The sequence below is a fragment of the Argiope bruennichi genome, chromosome 5 (assembly GCF_947563725.1).
Source record: "Argiope bruennichi chromosome 5, qqArgBrue1.1, whole genome shotgun sequence".
NCBI lineage: Eukaryota > Metazoa > Arthropoda > Arachnida > Araneae > Araneidae > Argiope > Argiope bruennichi.
The window spans coordinates 64,778,758-64,797,463 of NC_079155.1; the positions used below are offsets into that span (position 1 = coordinate 64,778,758).

The window sequence follows — 18,706 nt, forward strand, 5'->3', positions numbered from 1 at the left end:
TAGTTTTAGTTATATTCATTAATAGTTTCTGATTCAAATTCTCTGTACACATTGTTTAGCATTGTTCACTTAGAATAGTCCAAATAATTGTTGCATTGATTTCATAGTGAACTTAAGAAAATTTCTATCTTAACAAATAATTACTTCGAAATATCTTATACGATCCTGAAAGCTGATTTTGTGTCATGGTAAAAATAAAGAGAAATAGAGAGTCTCAATTAATCAAAAATATCAAATTACTTAGTCGTGATTTTTCTGCAGAAAGTAAACTAAAAATTATTTTTCATTTTATGCTTGTTTTTGTATTTGCCTAGCATCCGTCTTTAGAGTGTTTATCATTAATATCTTTACTTTTTGAATATCAGTTTTAGTACAACAAACGATTTGCTTCTGGCATAAAAACGCCTTTTCCATCTATGCTACATCAAAATTTAAAAAAAATCGCATAACTTAATATATAGATACATAAATGAAAGTGGGAAAACCCAGCCGCTAACTTTTCTGAGTTGTTTTCTGGGTCTCCATCCTATGTTCTTCCAATTCCTTATCAATACCTAAAATTATAATACTAATGATATTATAATTATTAACATGTTTGAGAATACGCGCAAAAAATCATCAGATGAAAAAAAAATCATCAGGTGTGGAAAATGCATGCTGGCTGTTACCAATAGTTGAAATTCGGAAATATGTCTGGAGAAATTTTTATTAAAAAAACCTCTCTAGAGAGATCATGTCGCTAGGGCAAAAAAAATTTAGATTTTTTTTTTTTTTTTTTTTTGAAATCGGTTTTAAAAAGGAAAAGTTTTATAGTAAAGTTTAGAAAAGTTTAAGTTTTCATAGAAAGTTTCATAGTAATATCTCACATACAGTAAAATTCTCCAATTCCTCATGTAACGGACAACGGGGAATAATGGAATGAAGCCCTTTTTCACATAATAAAGTATGCATCGCCAATTTAAATTTGAATTCCCCTTCTCTCTCTATATATAAATATGCAGAGAGAGAAGAAGAGAATTCTAGTTTTCACGTCAGAAAAAGAAAAAGTTATCTGGGCTATTTTCGTGTTAGTTCTTAAACTATGATTTATATTACGCCGTTTTTTATTATATCATCCTTGTCTTATTTGACTTATTCTAGTCTAAATGATGTTGGTATTATTTAAATATATGATATATTTAATAAATTTTCAATAAATTATTTAATGAAATATTTATTTTTATTTATAATTTATCAAATAAATTTGTAGATCAATGTATTAGTAAAATTTCTTGAATAACATAGTACACAGTATGATTTAGACAATTCTTTCCATTTTTATTTTTATGGCTCAAACTTTTAATAACTCAAAATTATAAAATAAAAACTTTAAAAAATGTTTCTGTGCAATAATTATCATCCGTTTCTCCGTTATAGCATCCAAAATAGCCTCAGTTTTTTTTTTTTTTTTTTTTTTTTAACTTAAGAAGTTTGTAACACAGTATCACAGCATAGCTTGCTGAATGCCATGCGCAGTTACGTTTGTCATACGACTATAATTTCCAATGAAATGACTCCATTTATTGGTATATTGGAAATTAAATAGAAAAAATACAGTTAGCATCACACTGTCGTCTAAATAAAAGTAGTAATAGTAATAAATTATTTTTGTAACACCGGAAATTCATCGCTTATCCAGATATAATTTCCAAAGCCACATTCTAGAGCAAAAAGATCGCTCTTGCTATTTATTTGCAACCAATTTCCCTGGGTATCTAAGCAGCTAAAACAGCTCCCTCAGGTGAAAAAAATTTGTGCTGCGTTGTGACTTATGGCACTTGACAAGCCCACTGACAGTCATCTGTCAGCAATTTAAGCCGTGCGAGCGTCTTTTGTTTTTTCAGTAGCGCCAACTAGGACCAAGAGTACGACTCAGCTACTTCATGCATCACATTCGCTTGCCCAACCCCTTTTTACAAGGGGGCACATACACACATCACACAGATAGAACAACATGCCCAAACCGGGACGCCCAGATCACGGGGAAGACGCGCTACCTCTATGCCATGATGCCGGCGGTAAAAAGAAATATCAATAAAAACCCAGCGAATCGCGAATATGTGAACACAGAACTTTTCTCCTTTAGTTTCTATTTTGGTACTTTTTTTTTTGTTTAAAAAAAATCATGTTTGTCTTTGTGTGACACAGCTCTGACTGACAATCATTACACTAATTGGACTGTTTTAAATGAGCCTGTAATGATTTCTGGCATACATCTACTTTTCCCAGAGGAAGCTAGCTGTACGCAAAGTATAATTGTTCTAGGAATTTTTTTTAAAAGATTCGTTTGGGATTCTGATCCTAATAAGTGAGCTGAAGAGAAATGACACTAACAATAGAAACTTCTTTATCTGAGTCTTTGCAATACATTATACAAGAGAAGTTTCATATATGATTTGATTCGAAATATTGTTCTCTAAATATTTCATCAAGTTTTTGTAAATGACATCGATATACATACTACGCTCAAATTTTTTTTTAAATTAAATTGATGTGTGAAAAAAAAACTGTTCAATTATTTAATAATTGCAATAAAAATAATTTTAATAAAAATTGAATTATAATAATACGAATGAGTTTTTGAAGGATGCGAATCTCTATTTAAATTTAAAAAATTTAGATTTTAAGCTATGCTACTTGAGCCATATTTTAAGTTATGCTGCTTGAGCTATAGTTTTAGTTATATTACTTGAACTACTCAGCTCTTTGCTTTCTTTGGCGGGGGCAATAACAGCCAACTTTGGCTAAACTGCGTCATTCAAAAGTTAAAACTAGTTCAATCAAGAAACTTTCGTAACTACTGTCAGTTTTAAATGAAGTCGATGAAAAATCTATTTAACGGAATCATGGATACTATCTAATAATTTTGGGCTGTTTTTATCTAATAAATATTCATAAAGGAAATAAAACCTGACGACATTATGTATTTGTTTAAAAGACACGTAAAATAAAAGAAATTTTCCTATTCTAAACTATTATGAATAATTTTATTTTTAGTTTATTTTCAAAACTAAACGCATCTTAACAAAGTATACTGAATTTTATTGCATAAGTTTTCATCAAAAAATTCCCAGTTTGGAGACATTTATTTTGGAATTTTGTTGTCTGACATTCAATGAATTTTATTTAATGTAACAACTTCGGGTCTTCATCTTTCCCTACAGTATAGTACAACATTATGGAGATATCTTGCGCTGATAGCGCAAGATTCTCTCATAATATTGCTACTATACCTTCAGGATATTGTGCGATATATCAGACAAATATTGGGCAGAATATCGAACAGCATTATGATGATATTGCACAGTATTTTGTACTAAAAGTGTTTTACAGTGTATATTTTCGCTAATTTTCTCATGATATTCTGACAATTTATAATGTTTAAGGAAATAAACATTATAAATGATCAGTCTTTGTCAGTTTCTGAAACTTTACAATTTAAATATCTACATTAGTAGGGCTAACCATATATATAGAAGTTTATAGAAATTTTATTGCGCCTTAAATAAATTAACATAATTTATTAAGAGAAGATTTCAGCTGTATGGCTGCATTAGATAACCGAGATTCACTGAGGAAAATAAAAATCGCTGTATCCAGTTTTGCGGTAATAACACCTGGAATGTGTAAGAAAATTCCAGGAAATAATAGTACAATTGAAAAAGAAAAAAAAAACCCCTTTACGCTATGAAGTGTAACGTTTTAGGCCTAGTTCGTAAAGATGTCATTGTTAAAATCAAGTAATTAAAAACGACGAAGATGAAAAGTACGTTGAGGAAAAGAAAAACATCTTCGATTTTTCATGATGATGACGAAAATAACATTATTTGACAAAATTATTATTCTAGATACTCTGGTGATTTAAAAACAATCTAATGAAAGATTTTCCTAAATATGTTTTTCGTACTTATAAAAACAGAATAATATTTTCCGTCTGATTTTTAGAAAGATATGCTCTTTTTACATTAGCTCTTTGTTCGATTTCGTAAGGACATGTAAAAACATATTTATTTCAAAGGCACATTGCAATCGTGTTATTCGGAAATAAAATATATATCAAATATTTACTCAAGAAAAATTTTCCGAAGAAAAAAAATTGTATTCTTTAAAAAAACATTAATAATTAGATAACACATATATGAAAGAAAATAAGCAATCATTAGATTGTTGTTGTTGTTTCTAATGGCACTTGTCAGAGACAAGCCCGTTGACAAAGTCAGTGATTTTAAGACGATAGAGCGTCTCTTGTTTCAGTAGTGACATCTAGGGCCAAGAATACGTCTTAGCTACTCACGCGTCACAACCCTTTTTACTGAGAGGACTTCATTCACAGATTGTAATTTAGACCTGAATCAGAGAACGATCACCTCTGAACCAGTACCCCCAGAGGTATTACTCTTGAAATGGAGGACTTTGTGACCACGACAGATTTGTACGTGCGCCAGCCACCACAACCACATACCGAGAGTCTTCGGTCGGCTGGGTTCGAACTAAAACCCAAGTAATGCGAATCCAACGCCTTACCAAGCAGGCTATCCTGGCCTTGATCATTAGATGATAGGGAGGAAATGTTTTCTAATGCATTTATCAGTAATTTTATATGATTTAATTACAATAAAGATGGCTTAGATTAGAATAAATGAAGGAAAATATGAAGAAATCTGCTAAATACATAATGTTTTGGCATTCGTTCCGGAAAAAATGTTTTTGACCCTTAAATTGAAAATAAATTTCTGAAATTCTAAACTTTTAAACTTTAGATTTCAGCTTTATAGAATACCAGCAATACCTGCACGGCGTTGCCCGTGGCATAGCATCCAAGAAGAAAAATTAGCTTTAAACTTAAATCTAGCTTCCATCCGATATGACTTGGGCATGTTACGCAACATCAAACAAACATAAAAATATAGTTAGAAATTATCAAAAATAGCTACAAAACAATTTTTATAGCACACATTCAGAAATATTTAGACTGTTAAAAAGGTAAAAATATGATATGTCCGAAGAAAAAACAATCCATTAAAAATATACAATATAAAAGCTATTTTAAAATTTAAAAATATACAAACAAGTCATTGTACCCACGGTTCCACACTTGTTTATCAACTCTGTATAATTTGATATAATGATAATTTGCACTCCTAATGAGATTTTAAGGATAGACGGTTACTTCGCTCAACATAAGTGTTCCTTCCCTAAGTTCATTATTTCTCTAATATTCGCTAACCGCGCAACAAACGAAGATTTTTGACATTTAATGAGTTCCAGCCAAGTTGGATTTCCTTCTTTTGGGCATAATGAGATTTGAATCGCTGTTTAAAATCAGATGTAAACAAAGAAATGTATCGCATATGCATACCACAGCTCTTTCTATTTGCACATGCGTAGTTTGAGGTTTTGGCGCATGCGCGGAATAATTAAAATCTCAATTCTAAAACTACTTTTTTATTTTAATATGATATTAGTGCTCTAAAACCTTCCCCAATAAATGCTCTACAAAGTGATATAAATATCTCCAATATCAAGTATTTCTCGAATTTTTCTCTTTCAAACATACAGACGCTTTCAAGAGACTTCATTTTATACTATGTATAGATTATTACGCTACAAATAGATATGTTTATTAATCCTTTGAAAGAGAGATTACTTATAAATTTAGCAACAAAAGTAAAAGAGTTCTACACAAAAAATATACATATTTAATGACTAAGAAGAAATAAAATATATAAGATAGAATATAATATATATAAGGGACACAACAATTAAGAGATTTCTTCAATTATTCATATCTATAAAACTTTATATATCCCACTTTGCCTAAACATTGGAAAATTAAACTGATAATATATGTGAACTATTTTATCCATAAACCTATAAAAAATCAATTCATAAATATAATACATATACATAATACATACAATATATACATACATACATATACATATACATATACATAATACAATACTCAATACATACATATACATATACATAATACAATACAAATACAAATACATATACATATACATAATATGGCATAAAAAGCCACGAGACATTAGGCGCCTTTTTCAAAAACAAAGTTTGCAAAGGGAAACAAAAATTTGATAAATATTAATAGAAAATTTCAAAGTTTATAATTTCAGAGTGTGAAAAATTATTTAAAGTTTATTACTTTAGAGCTTGGAACGTTATTTAACAAAAAGTGCTGGCGTTACTGAGAATTTGTGTTCTTCTGAAATAATACAAGCACCTCTATTTAGTTTGCAATTACAATATGGTATTTATTGTCATTGTCAGATTTGAAAACCTTTTATTTTCCTCAAATAGGAGTGAGAGGAAATAGAAGAGAAGACGTTTATTTTTTAGCAAGCAATATATATAGAGAGAGATTATGGAATTTCATATTAAAGCAAAATAGTTTACAAACAAATTGAATTTCAAAAAAATTTATAAACAAATGAAGCAATATCCGAATACAAAATGAAAATCAATATCCGAAAAGAATGGCAAAAAGAAAAACACTCTTGAAACTTAAAAAAGATTTTTTTTACTAACTGCGTATCAACTTCTTTGTGATGCAAAATCGTCTGAAAAGAGTAGGGGAAAAGGGCTATTTTGAAATGACTATATACCTCGTCAGTGTATTTAAAAAGTATGATGAAGACATCAAAAATAAAATTCCACAATAAATACTGAGCAATGACTTTACACTCTTTTTTTTTTTGTTATTACTATTTTGCAGACAAATCAATGAAAAGGCAAACATTTCTCTCAGTGTTCTTTCAAAGTTACGAATTTCGTGCTATTTTTAGTCAAATAAATTATTTAAGAATATGTATACTTTAATAAAAATGCAACTCTCATGCTCTCTCTCATTTGCAAAAAAAAACATAGTTCTGAATTTCTGCTCTCAGATTACCATATTTATAGAATAACTTTCATTTGGTTCATTTGAAAGATTTCTGCATCGATTTCCCTAGAGTTTAATTCTAAATCCAATGTAGAAAATTTTACTAAAACATAGAAAATGTAAAAAACGTTATGCTTTTTTTCTGCAAAAAGAAATAGATGTATGAATTAGTGCATGCTTTTTTTCCTTGATGGTTTTCAAATTATTTCCCTAAGATATATCTATAGAATGATTTATTATAAAATACATATCAACTTTCTGAATACTTTAAATGTCTCGTTTTAAAGACAATTTTAAAGTCTGAAACTATTGCGACAAAATTATTCTTCAACAATAAAATTATACATATATAAAAAAAAAGATTTCGTTAATTTTTAGGATTTTGATCATCATTGTACAGTTAATTAAAATAACATTAGAACATAATAACATACCTCCTATAATGTTTGGATTGTGCTCCCAAAAATGGCCAACTCTACTTGGACGGTAAAAGAATTCATCTCTAGTATTCGCCAGAATCAAATAAAATCCATTAGCTCCGGGATTCGGATTCACATATAGAAATAGCATACACATCTTTCTTACTTAGAGAAGAACGGAATAACAACGGCCAAATCGATTGCTTCTTGAACTGTTAGCTTTCCGCGTTGTCCCACGGGAGAATTTCAGCAAGGTATGAAGGGGGAAAAGAAAAGACAAGTGCGCCCGAAGTCAAAACGTTAATTATTTGAAGGTGAAGAGCGGAAGAAACTGAAGATTAGAAAACTTTTGATTTCGTTGTGCAGAAGCAGGAAAAAAAAAAAGAGATCGACTCTCGGAAAGGGAGAGTAGTAGCTATCCGTCAGTGAACCGGTCCTCACGTGAATAACTAAACAGAAATCAAAATAAAAAAATAAAAAAAAAGTGAAAGCAAAGCGAAGGAAGGCGGCAAGAAGAAAATGCAGATCAGTAGGTAAAAAAAGCGATAAGCGCTGCTGACCCATTTATAGTAGACTTTCACTCTATGTTTAGAGCCACTCGCTGATTTCCTATAATCCGCCATGTTTGGCCAAATACAAAACTCTTTCTTTTTTTTTTATAGAAGTGATTAGACAGATTTGTTTCAGGTAAATAACAGTTTGAACCAGCATCAAATAAATTTATAATAAAACATAAAAAAAGAAAATTTGATTTTTTTAAATGAGGAGAAAGCAAAATGATTAATCTTTAATCGCTTGATCATTATTCATGGGAGTTCATTTTAAATAGAATTCTGAATTATAAACATGAGATCCATCTTTTTAAACCTGTCACAAACAATCCAAAAAAAAAAATTATTTTACTCACTTTGTTTTATTAATTGCTATGTAAAATAATTTAAGCTAGGATTTTTTTTAAAAACATAATAATAATAGAATAATAGAATTCTGAATTATAAACAAGAGATCCATCTTTTTAAACCTGCCACAAACAATCCAAAAAAAATTCTATTTTGCTCATTTTTTTTATTAATTGCTATGTTAGATAATTTAAGCTAGGAATTTTTTTTAAATATGCTAATTGTAAAATTACGCTTGTAATCCGATGGGAAATATAATCTTCTTGTGTCTTCTATAAATATCTAGCAAAAGTCGGGAACTTATATCATTTTATAGTCTGAAAATAAATTTGTGCTTATTGACAAATGATTTTTTATCTTTGTCGATTTACTGTCATAGAACATACATAGTAGAGAATATGCATGAAAAATTAGCTTCTGAAAAACAATTCCAGAAACCAAAATATTTGAAACTTTTCAAAAACCTATTAAATGCAAATCCTTGTCAAAAACAAGATTATTTGAGTATTTAAAGAAAGTGCAAAATTTGTCATAGTGAATCTCGCTTTGGAAAACCATGCACTTCGTTTAATAGTCGATCAAATCAGAAAATTGGTATTAAGTGATTATTTGACAATAAGAGTCATTGCTGAACAAGTTTCTATATGGAAAATGTCGGAGACAACAAAAATGCGGAGAAATAAGTCGTGGTTTTTTCAAAACGATAAAATGTCTTTACAAAGTGCATTTAGACCCTCGGGGGGGCACCTCGAAATGAGGATGAGATGCTTCCGGCATAGTGGTTGGATCTCGCCACCCTGGAGGGTACACTAATAGGTAAGGGATCTGGCTCCCCCCATCGATGACGGGACGTACTTCCTTCGGGGAGGGTTGTACCGTGACCGGTGACGGCCCTTAGGACTCAACCACAGTTCCCGCCAATTGCTGTTGCGGCGGTCCGGTCATTCAGTTTTATGGTTTAAATCCGTGTGCCTTAGGGCGGGTCGGAGAGTTAGAAGGTTGAATTACAAAGTGCATTTGTTGCTCATGGAATTTTGACAAAAAAATAATCATTTAATACGGCTCCACAAACCATGTTCACCTGACATGGCACCGTAGAACTTTTTATTTCACCACGATTGAAATTGCATCTTCGTGATTACCATTTTGAATCATTTAATTAGATAAAAGAAAAATCGTTTCGAATTCTAAAAGAATTTCAGAAAAACGATTTTCAGGAATATTTGATGGTTAGAAAGCATTGGCAGAAGTGCTGTACAATTAAAGAAGATGACTTTGAAGAAGCTGCAAGAAATTTTGACCAATATTTTTGATGCCACTTTTCCGGGTACTTTTTGATCACAATAGTATCAAAATAAAACCACCATGAGTTACTACGAAATTAAAAGTTAAGTCTAAATCATTATTCACAAGCAAAATTTTTATAATTTCTCAATCATTTAAAATTTATTAAATACTCCAAATTTTTTTCTGTCCCATTACCATTAATTATCATATGAAAGATCATTAATTAATGTCCCATATCATTAATTATCAAAGAAACATTTTTAAAAACCTTCATAAACTTGTTCTTAAGTCATATTAAAAATTCGTGAAATCCAAAGAGGAAGACACATTAAATAGATTAGAAGTTAATATTTATTTGTGAAATATAACCAAAATTAAAAGAGCTTCTTTCCTCAACTTTCTAGCGAATTTTCAAATATGAAAGTCACGTATAATAGGCAATTAGAAATTACTACGTATGCATGTTTTACAATCAAATGAAATGCACATTTTATATATAAAGAGAGACTGATTGAAATAAAAATAAAAACTCTAAAACAATGAAAACAATCACTTACACTCATTGTTTATCGTTGTTGTTTCTTGATATCGTAATTTTGGTGACTTCTAGTGATAGCTGTTTACTATCGCAATTTTAATAATTTATTGGATTTAGAAATTATTAATCATCCTACTATAAATGAAAGTCATTGTGACTATGTATATATATGCATATATGTATATTTCACATCTCCGCTTAAACGAGAGGGCCAATTTCAATCAAATTTTGCGTCTATTTTTTGTTCAGAACAATGAAAAGAATATCGCCAATTTCTCAAAATGCAAAAAATTAAATCTATACTTATAATAAAGCTCAATGTGTGTGTGTGTGTGTGTGTGTGTGTGTGTGTGTGTGTTTGTGTGTGTGTGTGTGTGTGTGTGTGTGTGTGTGTGTGTGTGTGTGTGTGTGTTGGCGCTCTACAGGCAAGGTCATTTGACATACAGCTATCAAATTTGGTACATGTATACCTTAGAGGTCGGGAATGTGCACCTGGGGTCCCTTTTTTTGAAATTTTAATTATTAATTAAAAACTAACTTTCCCGCCAAAAAAATCTTCCATTTTCCCCACCGCCAACTTTTCCGCCAAAAAAATCTTCCATTTTCCCCACAGCCAAATGAGTAAGGCTTCAGCATTTTTTTTCTCCCAACAGTAATGAGGCTAGGGTTAAATGTTTTTCGGCGGATTATTTCAAATTATTCTGCTTATTTTCTTAATGTTTTATGCATTTAAAATTAAACATTGTTAATTAATCCATGTTTCAGATTCATTCTGAAGTACTTTTGAATTAAAATAACACAGAATAAAGGAAATTAAAAATGTCTAATCTGCATAGCGTTACCCCAACTGGCGTAGAAAAATTCACGCAATTTCATTACCGTAATTGGCGAAGAAAATTCACGGCTGCGCATTGTGTTCCGATTGTTGCCATGACAACCATTATCAACGGGCGATTTAAATTATTTTTAAGTTAGTTGCATGCTTTTGTAAGTAAATTGTATTTATGTTAGTTATATATTTTTTGTATATGCTTATAGTTTTAAGTACATCGTTTTTTAAGTAGTTTTTTTTAACCTGTTTTCAATGATTTAAATTATTTTTAGGTTAGTTGCATGCTTTTGTAATTAAATTGCATTTATGTTAGTTATATATTTTTTGTATATGCTTATAGTTTTAAGTACATCGTTTTTTAAGTAGTTTTTTAAAACCTGTTTTCGACCGATTATTTTAAACGATTTATTTTATTTTTTGAGTGTTTGATGCATTTAAAATTAAACATTGTTAATGAATCGATCTGTTCCTGATGAATCTGAGAAAATTTTGTTGACAAATTCTTGAGATATTACATAAATTAAGAAAGATATTCTTATTATAGTGCCCAGAAAGTTTAAACGCTCAGTGACTCTGTTATCAGTAATCATATTATAAAAAAATGCTTTGTTTCAGTAAAAATATATTATTATATTAATTGTAGATTAATTCTTTCCACTTTAATTTAAAGTATAAATTCTACGGGAGCTAACAGAAAATGAGAGAGATACATATTACGTTATGATTGAAGGCCTTTATAACATTATGTGTGAATTATATGACTATCAAAATTTGAAGTTTTAAAATATTTTGATGAAGAATCTATTAAAGTAGGAATTGCGTAAAATATTTAATTATTAAAATTTAAACGCACATTAAGATTGGCGAACCAGCTGGTCGCCAAAGGCGGCTAGTACTCAATAATTTAAAAATTAAATAAAATTTTGCCATTTTTTTTTTTTTTTTTTGCAGTAACTTCAGAGCAAATTATTTAACAAGAAATATTTTAATGCCACCTTAAAATTCAAAATTTCACCTTTCAGTGTTACCAAAAATGTGCAATTTCTTTTTTATAACTTTTATTAATTCTTCTAATATTTAATTCAGATGATTTTTGAAATAAGTTAACAGTAAAATGCTGATTTAATCTACTACTATTTATTTATTTAATTATTTTTGTAATTTCTTTGTCGTATCTTTGGATTTTTTTATTCCTTTTTTTCTTTCTTTTGGTTTAATGTAGTTATTGACGGTAAGTAAAAGAACTGAAAGGAAGAAATTATATAAATTTTTAAGTGATTACAAGCGTCACATACACGATTTAATTTAAACAACTCAACTTAACGATTTCTGGAAAAAACGCAAGCAATAATTTAAGTAAGTTCTTTCTGATTTTTTTTTCTTTTTGTAAATATTAGTTTCATTGAAATTCGTTTCTTACAACTGTGAGCATTATTTTATTACACAAGCAAATTTTCCTAATTTCATATCGATTTTATGGATTAAAAGAATCTGCTGTTCCAGCATTTTAGTAATTAGAAAAATTTTATTTTTATTATTTTGTCGATATTAAATGCTGATGCAACAATAAGAGACAAAGCCTCAAACTCAGCTATCAACAGACTAATAGTGGCGTGGTATAGTAAAAGAATTGCGTGTATTACAATTTTTATATTCAAACATTATGGATGAAATTATTTAAATTCGAAGCAATACCGAGGATATCAATTAATATTATATAAGTCACTTATTAGTTCTGTTAAATTTTCAAATTATAAAAGAAATCACATCACAATGTCAACATAATTTGAATAGTAATAAGTTTCTTTATTTTACCTGGATTTAACTACTTTTAAATTACTTTATTAGATTACTTTTATTTACTTTTGGTTTTCAAACTTATTCGTTGATGAATATCGACTTCGAATCTTTAATTAAGTAATAAGTAAATATAACGTATTACTGATCGCATATCATTGATGAACTTCGGGCTTAATGTCAATGGCGAACATAATCAATAGACTAACATGATATCTTTAACGATGTTTCTACAAGAAACATGACATCTTGTCGATTTTTTTCTGCTGTTAACCGCTGGCATACAGTTGATGCACAGGAACCAATAAACGTTGAGGTTTATTTCCTGTACATTTATCAACGAAATTAAAAGTTTAATTATTACTTTCATCCCTTTCTTTTTCTTCCATAGTCTTTGTATTGAGAATCAGTGAGGTTGCAAAGCCCTCGAAAAAAATTATCACAAATCTGCATATTCTTTCCTCACAGTATAATAAAATATCATGGTCTTTTGTATTGCAATCAAGGTGATATTAGAATTATGAATCCCTGACTGGAAATTGATACATTTGAGCAACACTTGAATCTTCGCCTTTTTCAAATTTTGAATATTTATTTTTTTATTTCATAAAATAATTTTCTCATAATTTGATTATCGATAAATATTCTTCATTTTCTTAAAATTTTGAATACGCAATTTTTTTTTCATTGTGGGAAAAACTCGTAAATTCGGAGGTGAAAGACACATTAAATATATTAGAAGATAATATTATTTAATACTAGCCGCCTTTGGCGACCAGCCGGTTTGCCAGTATTAATACAGGCTAAAAGGTTCAATTAATATTTTATATAATTTGGTTTCATAATAGGTTTTTAGCAAAATATTTTTAAGCTACAAATTTTGATAGTCACTTATACTCTTCTGTAGGCCATAAGCCGTTCTGATCATTGTACTACGCATCTCTCTCTCTAATTTTCTAACAGCGCCAGTAAAATTCAATTTTGAATTAAAGTGGAAATGATGAAACTGCAATTAATATAAAGACTTTTTTACTGAATCCAAGAATGACTTAATATATATATATATATATATATATATATATCATCTTTGAGCTCTCATATATATATATTATATATATATATATATGAGAGCTCAAAGCAAAGTCGTTCGGCTTTGAAGACTTATGTGCCCTACAGAATTATTTTCAAAAATTTTAATATCTCTAAGAATTATTCAACAAATGGACAAATTCAACAAAAGAATTATTTCATGAATTTTTCGTAAAATTCTGTTTTTAGCTTTATTTTTAAAAATATATAAATGTTGTCAATAATAATATTTTTTCGGTTTATAAATATACTTCAAAAAATTATGAAGTTTAAATTCATATTCTACAAAATATTCTTGACACTACAACTTCTAAATAAATAAATAAACTTTTCTATCTTCTGCAATCAAATCTAAGAGATTTATTAAGTTTTGAATATTACAATATTAGAACAATCACTATTTTCTTAATCTAGGCCAATCACTCTTGAGAAACCCTGGGAGATGATTGGCTTCTTTGAGACGGTTGATGAAGTGATCTAAAATCATCTGTTTTTATAGAATAGTGATATTGAAATTTCATTAATAGGTCAGCTTTAATGATTGATTTAGTTGATTGGAGCGGAACTTTTTTTTATTTAAGATATTATTGTCTCAAGAATATTTTGTTAAACATGATTCACAGAGCAATGATATTTGTAAAAATTTTAAATTCGCAATTCATCAGCAATTATTGACTCAGTTTACGTACATAATCATAATTCATATTTATTTCATTTCATACACACACGTGCTGAAAATGACACTTTCCAAGATTTAATTCTCAACAACAGTTAACTTATATTAGAATTTGGGCTTTTATCAATGTAATGGCAACACATTGATAAAAACTAATTTTTTTCCCGTGCACGCGAAATGTTCTCGTGCAGATTAAATTTTATTTTTATTTTATGGTAAATAAATTGTTGAAAAATATGGTTAAAAATTTATTTAAAAAATCATTAAAAATAGAAATTTAATTTGTAGGTAAAAACATTGTTATCATTAAAAAGATAATTTTTTGGAGTTCAATTAGATGTAAAAATCGTTTTTGTGCGATAATATTTTCAGAATTTACAGCGGAAAAACGTCGAAATTTCGCTTAATTTTAATTAATTAAAATTCTAATTAAAAATTCAAAAAAATCACTCCGAGGTACACATCACCGACCTCAGTTGTATACGCGTGCCAAATTTGGTAGCTGTAGGTCAAACGGTCTGGCCTGTAGAGCACCAAAACACACACATATACATTAAGCTTTATTATAAGTATAGAAACAAAATTAACAAGAGCTTTTTTTTCCCACGACTTTCTTGTGTATTTTCAAATAAGGAAATCACATGTAATACGCAATCAGAAATTACTGCTTATGCATATTTTACAATCAAACGAAGTACATATTTTGTATATAGAGAAATTGACTGAAATAAGCATAAATACTCTAAACGAATGAAAATAATCTCTTACACTCCTTGCTTGTAACTGTTGTTTCTTGATTTCATAATTTTGATATCTTCTAGAAAACGAAAGCTTCAACTTAGTGAACTACTAGTGAGCAAAAATGTGAGGATCAGTTATATATGATAGTTGAATGGTTTGAAGAAATATCTACAAAACAATTCGACTAATTTTTTTTAAATATCATGCTTTTCACATTTCATATTCGAAAAAATAAAGAATGTTATAAAACTACAGAGAAAATAAAATTTTCGAAACGGTTCGAAATTTTCAAGCAATAAAATGAAAACGATAATCATCCGATATAATTTCTCATTATTTGCTGACATTGAAAGAGAGACAGTTGCAGATAAAATTAAGAATTGAAAAACGATTACATTTTTCTTCATGCCTTAAGCAAAAGAACTGAATAATATTTATAGAAACGCAAAAATAACCCTAAAGATTCGAAGTGACCTGTTCTACTGATAGGAAATGCAGCATTTCAACAAGGTTTTATAAAATAGTTTATAGTTTCCTTTAAATAAAAATAAACGTCAAATTTTAGTTGTCTCGCACCTGTTAAGTTTGTCCAAAACCATTTTTCTTTAGCGCAGATCAGAAATATAAACAATTCATTTTTATGTTTTAAATTGCGCCCTTTTTTTAATTTATTTCCCAAATATAAGGTATTTTACAAATCTGTTAAAGTATGTTGGGAACAGAATATTAAAAAAAAAGGACCAATACCGAATTCTAAAAGAAAATCTAGTTCGGTTACTTCCTTCGCTATTTCATAGTTGAAGTCGCTTCATGAATTTATTATTGATAAGGATATAAATAATTTTAATTACTTTCATTTATATTTTTTATAACACAGATATCACTTGAAAATGATTCTCACATTTTACTATTTGATTTCAAGCCATATTTAGACATGACCATTCAATCTGTTATTTGCCATAACACTGATGAAGCAATGATCGTGTGAATACTAAATCATTTTTTTGTTTGTCTATTTTATACAAATAATGCAGTTTGTGAAATTGACGTGACATATCTTACTTTCTTATCCAAACGAATGTACCCTTTAATCCTTTGAATAATATCTAATGAAACTATTGTTATTCATTTAAAGAGAAGCCCAACTGGAATAAAATAGAAAAAAAAGTGAACTACAAAAAATGGCCCGTAAAATTTATCACTGATAATTAAAAGAAATAATTATGAATTAAAGTGACATAGTAAAAATATATTACCTGTAATAACCTTCTTACTAACAAGTGAATAATAGAAAGTTCTTTTAACTTATTTTAACAAATGTTTACTACTGCATTAGAATTAGAATAGTTCCTATTTCTGCATGTAGAAGAAATTATAATCATTGTTATGTATTTGGAACAAAGAGAAAACTATACTATTAATTTGACCCTGTCCTTGCATTTCTACGCATCTCAACTGGAAGTTAATAGTTCTTGACAAATGCAAAACAGAACGAAGAATTGGAAGGAAACTCAGCATCAAGAAACATGTCTATAAAAATTGATAAGTATCCCTATTAGCTGGCCGAAACATGTTAATATTATCAACAGTAATCAATGCTTTATTAATTTATTACTTCACATTAGCTTTTAATTAATTGTTGCATCTGTAACCTTCACGCTTTGCACAAACCGAATAATAAAAATGAAATATGAAAATGAGCTACTTTGAATTTCTGTCACGAAGTAGCAGTAAATAAGGAGCTAAAAAGAAAAATAGTCTAGATGCATTAAAAGGTCATCAATTTCAACAGAGGTATTCGATTACAGGAAAGCATCAAGATCTGGAAAGGAAAAAAATATCTGCAGCGCTTCAAATGTTTTTTTTTAATTATTACTTTTGATTTGAAATCCTGCTTCTGCAAGCATGGCCTGTTTTTATTTATAAAAATGGCATGAAAATTGTCTGGCTTTTATTATGATTATGATAATGAAATATCTTATAAAATTTATTCAATGTATATTTCAGTTGAAGAGGGTTTTTTGATGTAATACAATTCAAAATTTTACTTTGCATTTCATACCTGTTTTCATCTATTTGAATTTATATATAGTCAATCCACCCTATTTTTTTAATGAGAAAGTACGAAATTTTCAAATAAACAACTGAAAATCTATAATGACATCTTTATTTTCATCTATCATGACATTTTTGTGCTAATATATACAAACTTAACTTTTGACGAACACGAACCACAAAACTCTGTTGTACAAGAGTGATAATAAATTCAAATAACCTCTTCTATCGGAATCTTTTAAAAATAAAATTAAATGGCTTCGTGTTGTTACTACATTCAGTGAATGAATATATTTTTATCCATGATATAAACCTTCACTAACATAAGCATTTATAATATTTGCCGTTGCATTGTAAGGCTACGCATATATCGATAACCATTTTAATGGGCCTCTTGAATTTGTCACAATTTGATAAATCATATGATGAAGCAGAATAATTTGTCTACCATCCCTATCGTTGATTTGTTTACTAATGCTGTGTCTTATTGAATTATACTGAGATGCAGATACAAGGGCGATGGAGCTCACGGAGGGCATGACGCTCCCAAACTTTAGTTCAGTTCAATTCAGTTCAGTTATATTAAGGTCCCGTTTAAAGCAACACTAGGGCTATTTTGGGATGGACCTCGTCATTTTGAACCTCGGTCAGATGACGAGGACGACACCTGAGCTGGCACCCCCCTCTCCACACCACGCCGCACCAGCGGGAGGACGTTTGGTCATGACGAATTTAACATGCAACAGACCCCCTTATACGACGGTTCTTCGGTGGAATTGGGACACGAACCTGAAATCCTCCAGTTCCGAAGCCGAGTCCTTACCACGCCACCGCGGCCTTCCAAACTTTAGATAATGTTTTTTAGTTGGTTGATAAATTGAAAGAATATCAGCAGTTGATTGGGTTATATGACTGCTTGATTATTTTTTTAAATTGATGGAATACTGTCTGTCCACGACAAGAACACTGCTAGACAGTCGTCTATGTTTACGGCGGGCGTTATAGAAACAGGTTACTGTAGGAAGAGTTCATTTCGCAGAGGTAGATATTAATTCAAGTTTCTTATGTTGGCACGTTTAGCGCCAAATTGGCGATATTTGGTATTATTACATTTAATTCTTGAAAACAAATTAAAAAAATAATTCACTAAGCTGAAAATCATTTGCATACCCGGAATATTGAAAATATCTGATATTCCTGTTATATGCATGCTAGGAACAAAACAAATCAAATAGAAAAAACTGTATAATTATTTGTATGTCTAACGACTGCACAAGAAGAAAAAAAATAATTAAGAAGTAAAATCATGCATGACAAAACATTAATCGTCTTCATTTCATTTGTTTTAAATTTATATAAGTTATTAATATCAAATTCTCCGCAGCAAATGCGAGGTAATCTGTCTAATTTAAGATCAAAACTATAAC

The 18,706-nt window shown here is 29.4% G+C and overlaps 1 protein-coding gene across 1 annotated transcript in view; it reads right to left on the bottom strand.

Annotated features, from left to right (window-relative positions):
• LOC129968496 (transport and Golgi organization 2 homolog) overlaps positions 1-7,732 on the bottom strand; it is a 55,350-nt gene extending 47,618 nt beyond the window's left edge. The window contains exon 1 of the mRNA XM_056082437.1: positions 7,381-7,732. Within this exon, the coding sequence (XP_055938412.1) occupies positions 7,381-7,522 (142 nt within the window). The 5' untranslated portion in view covers positions 7,523-7,732. The remainder of the gene's footprint in view (positions 1-7,380) is intronic.
• Between the last annotated feature and the right edge of the window lie 10,974 nt (positions 7,733-18,706).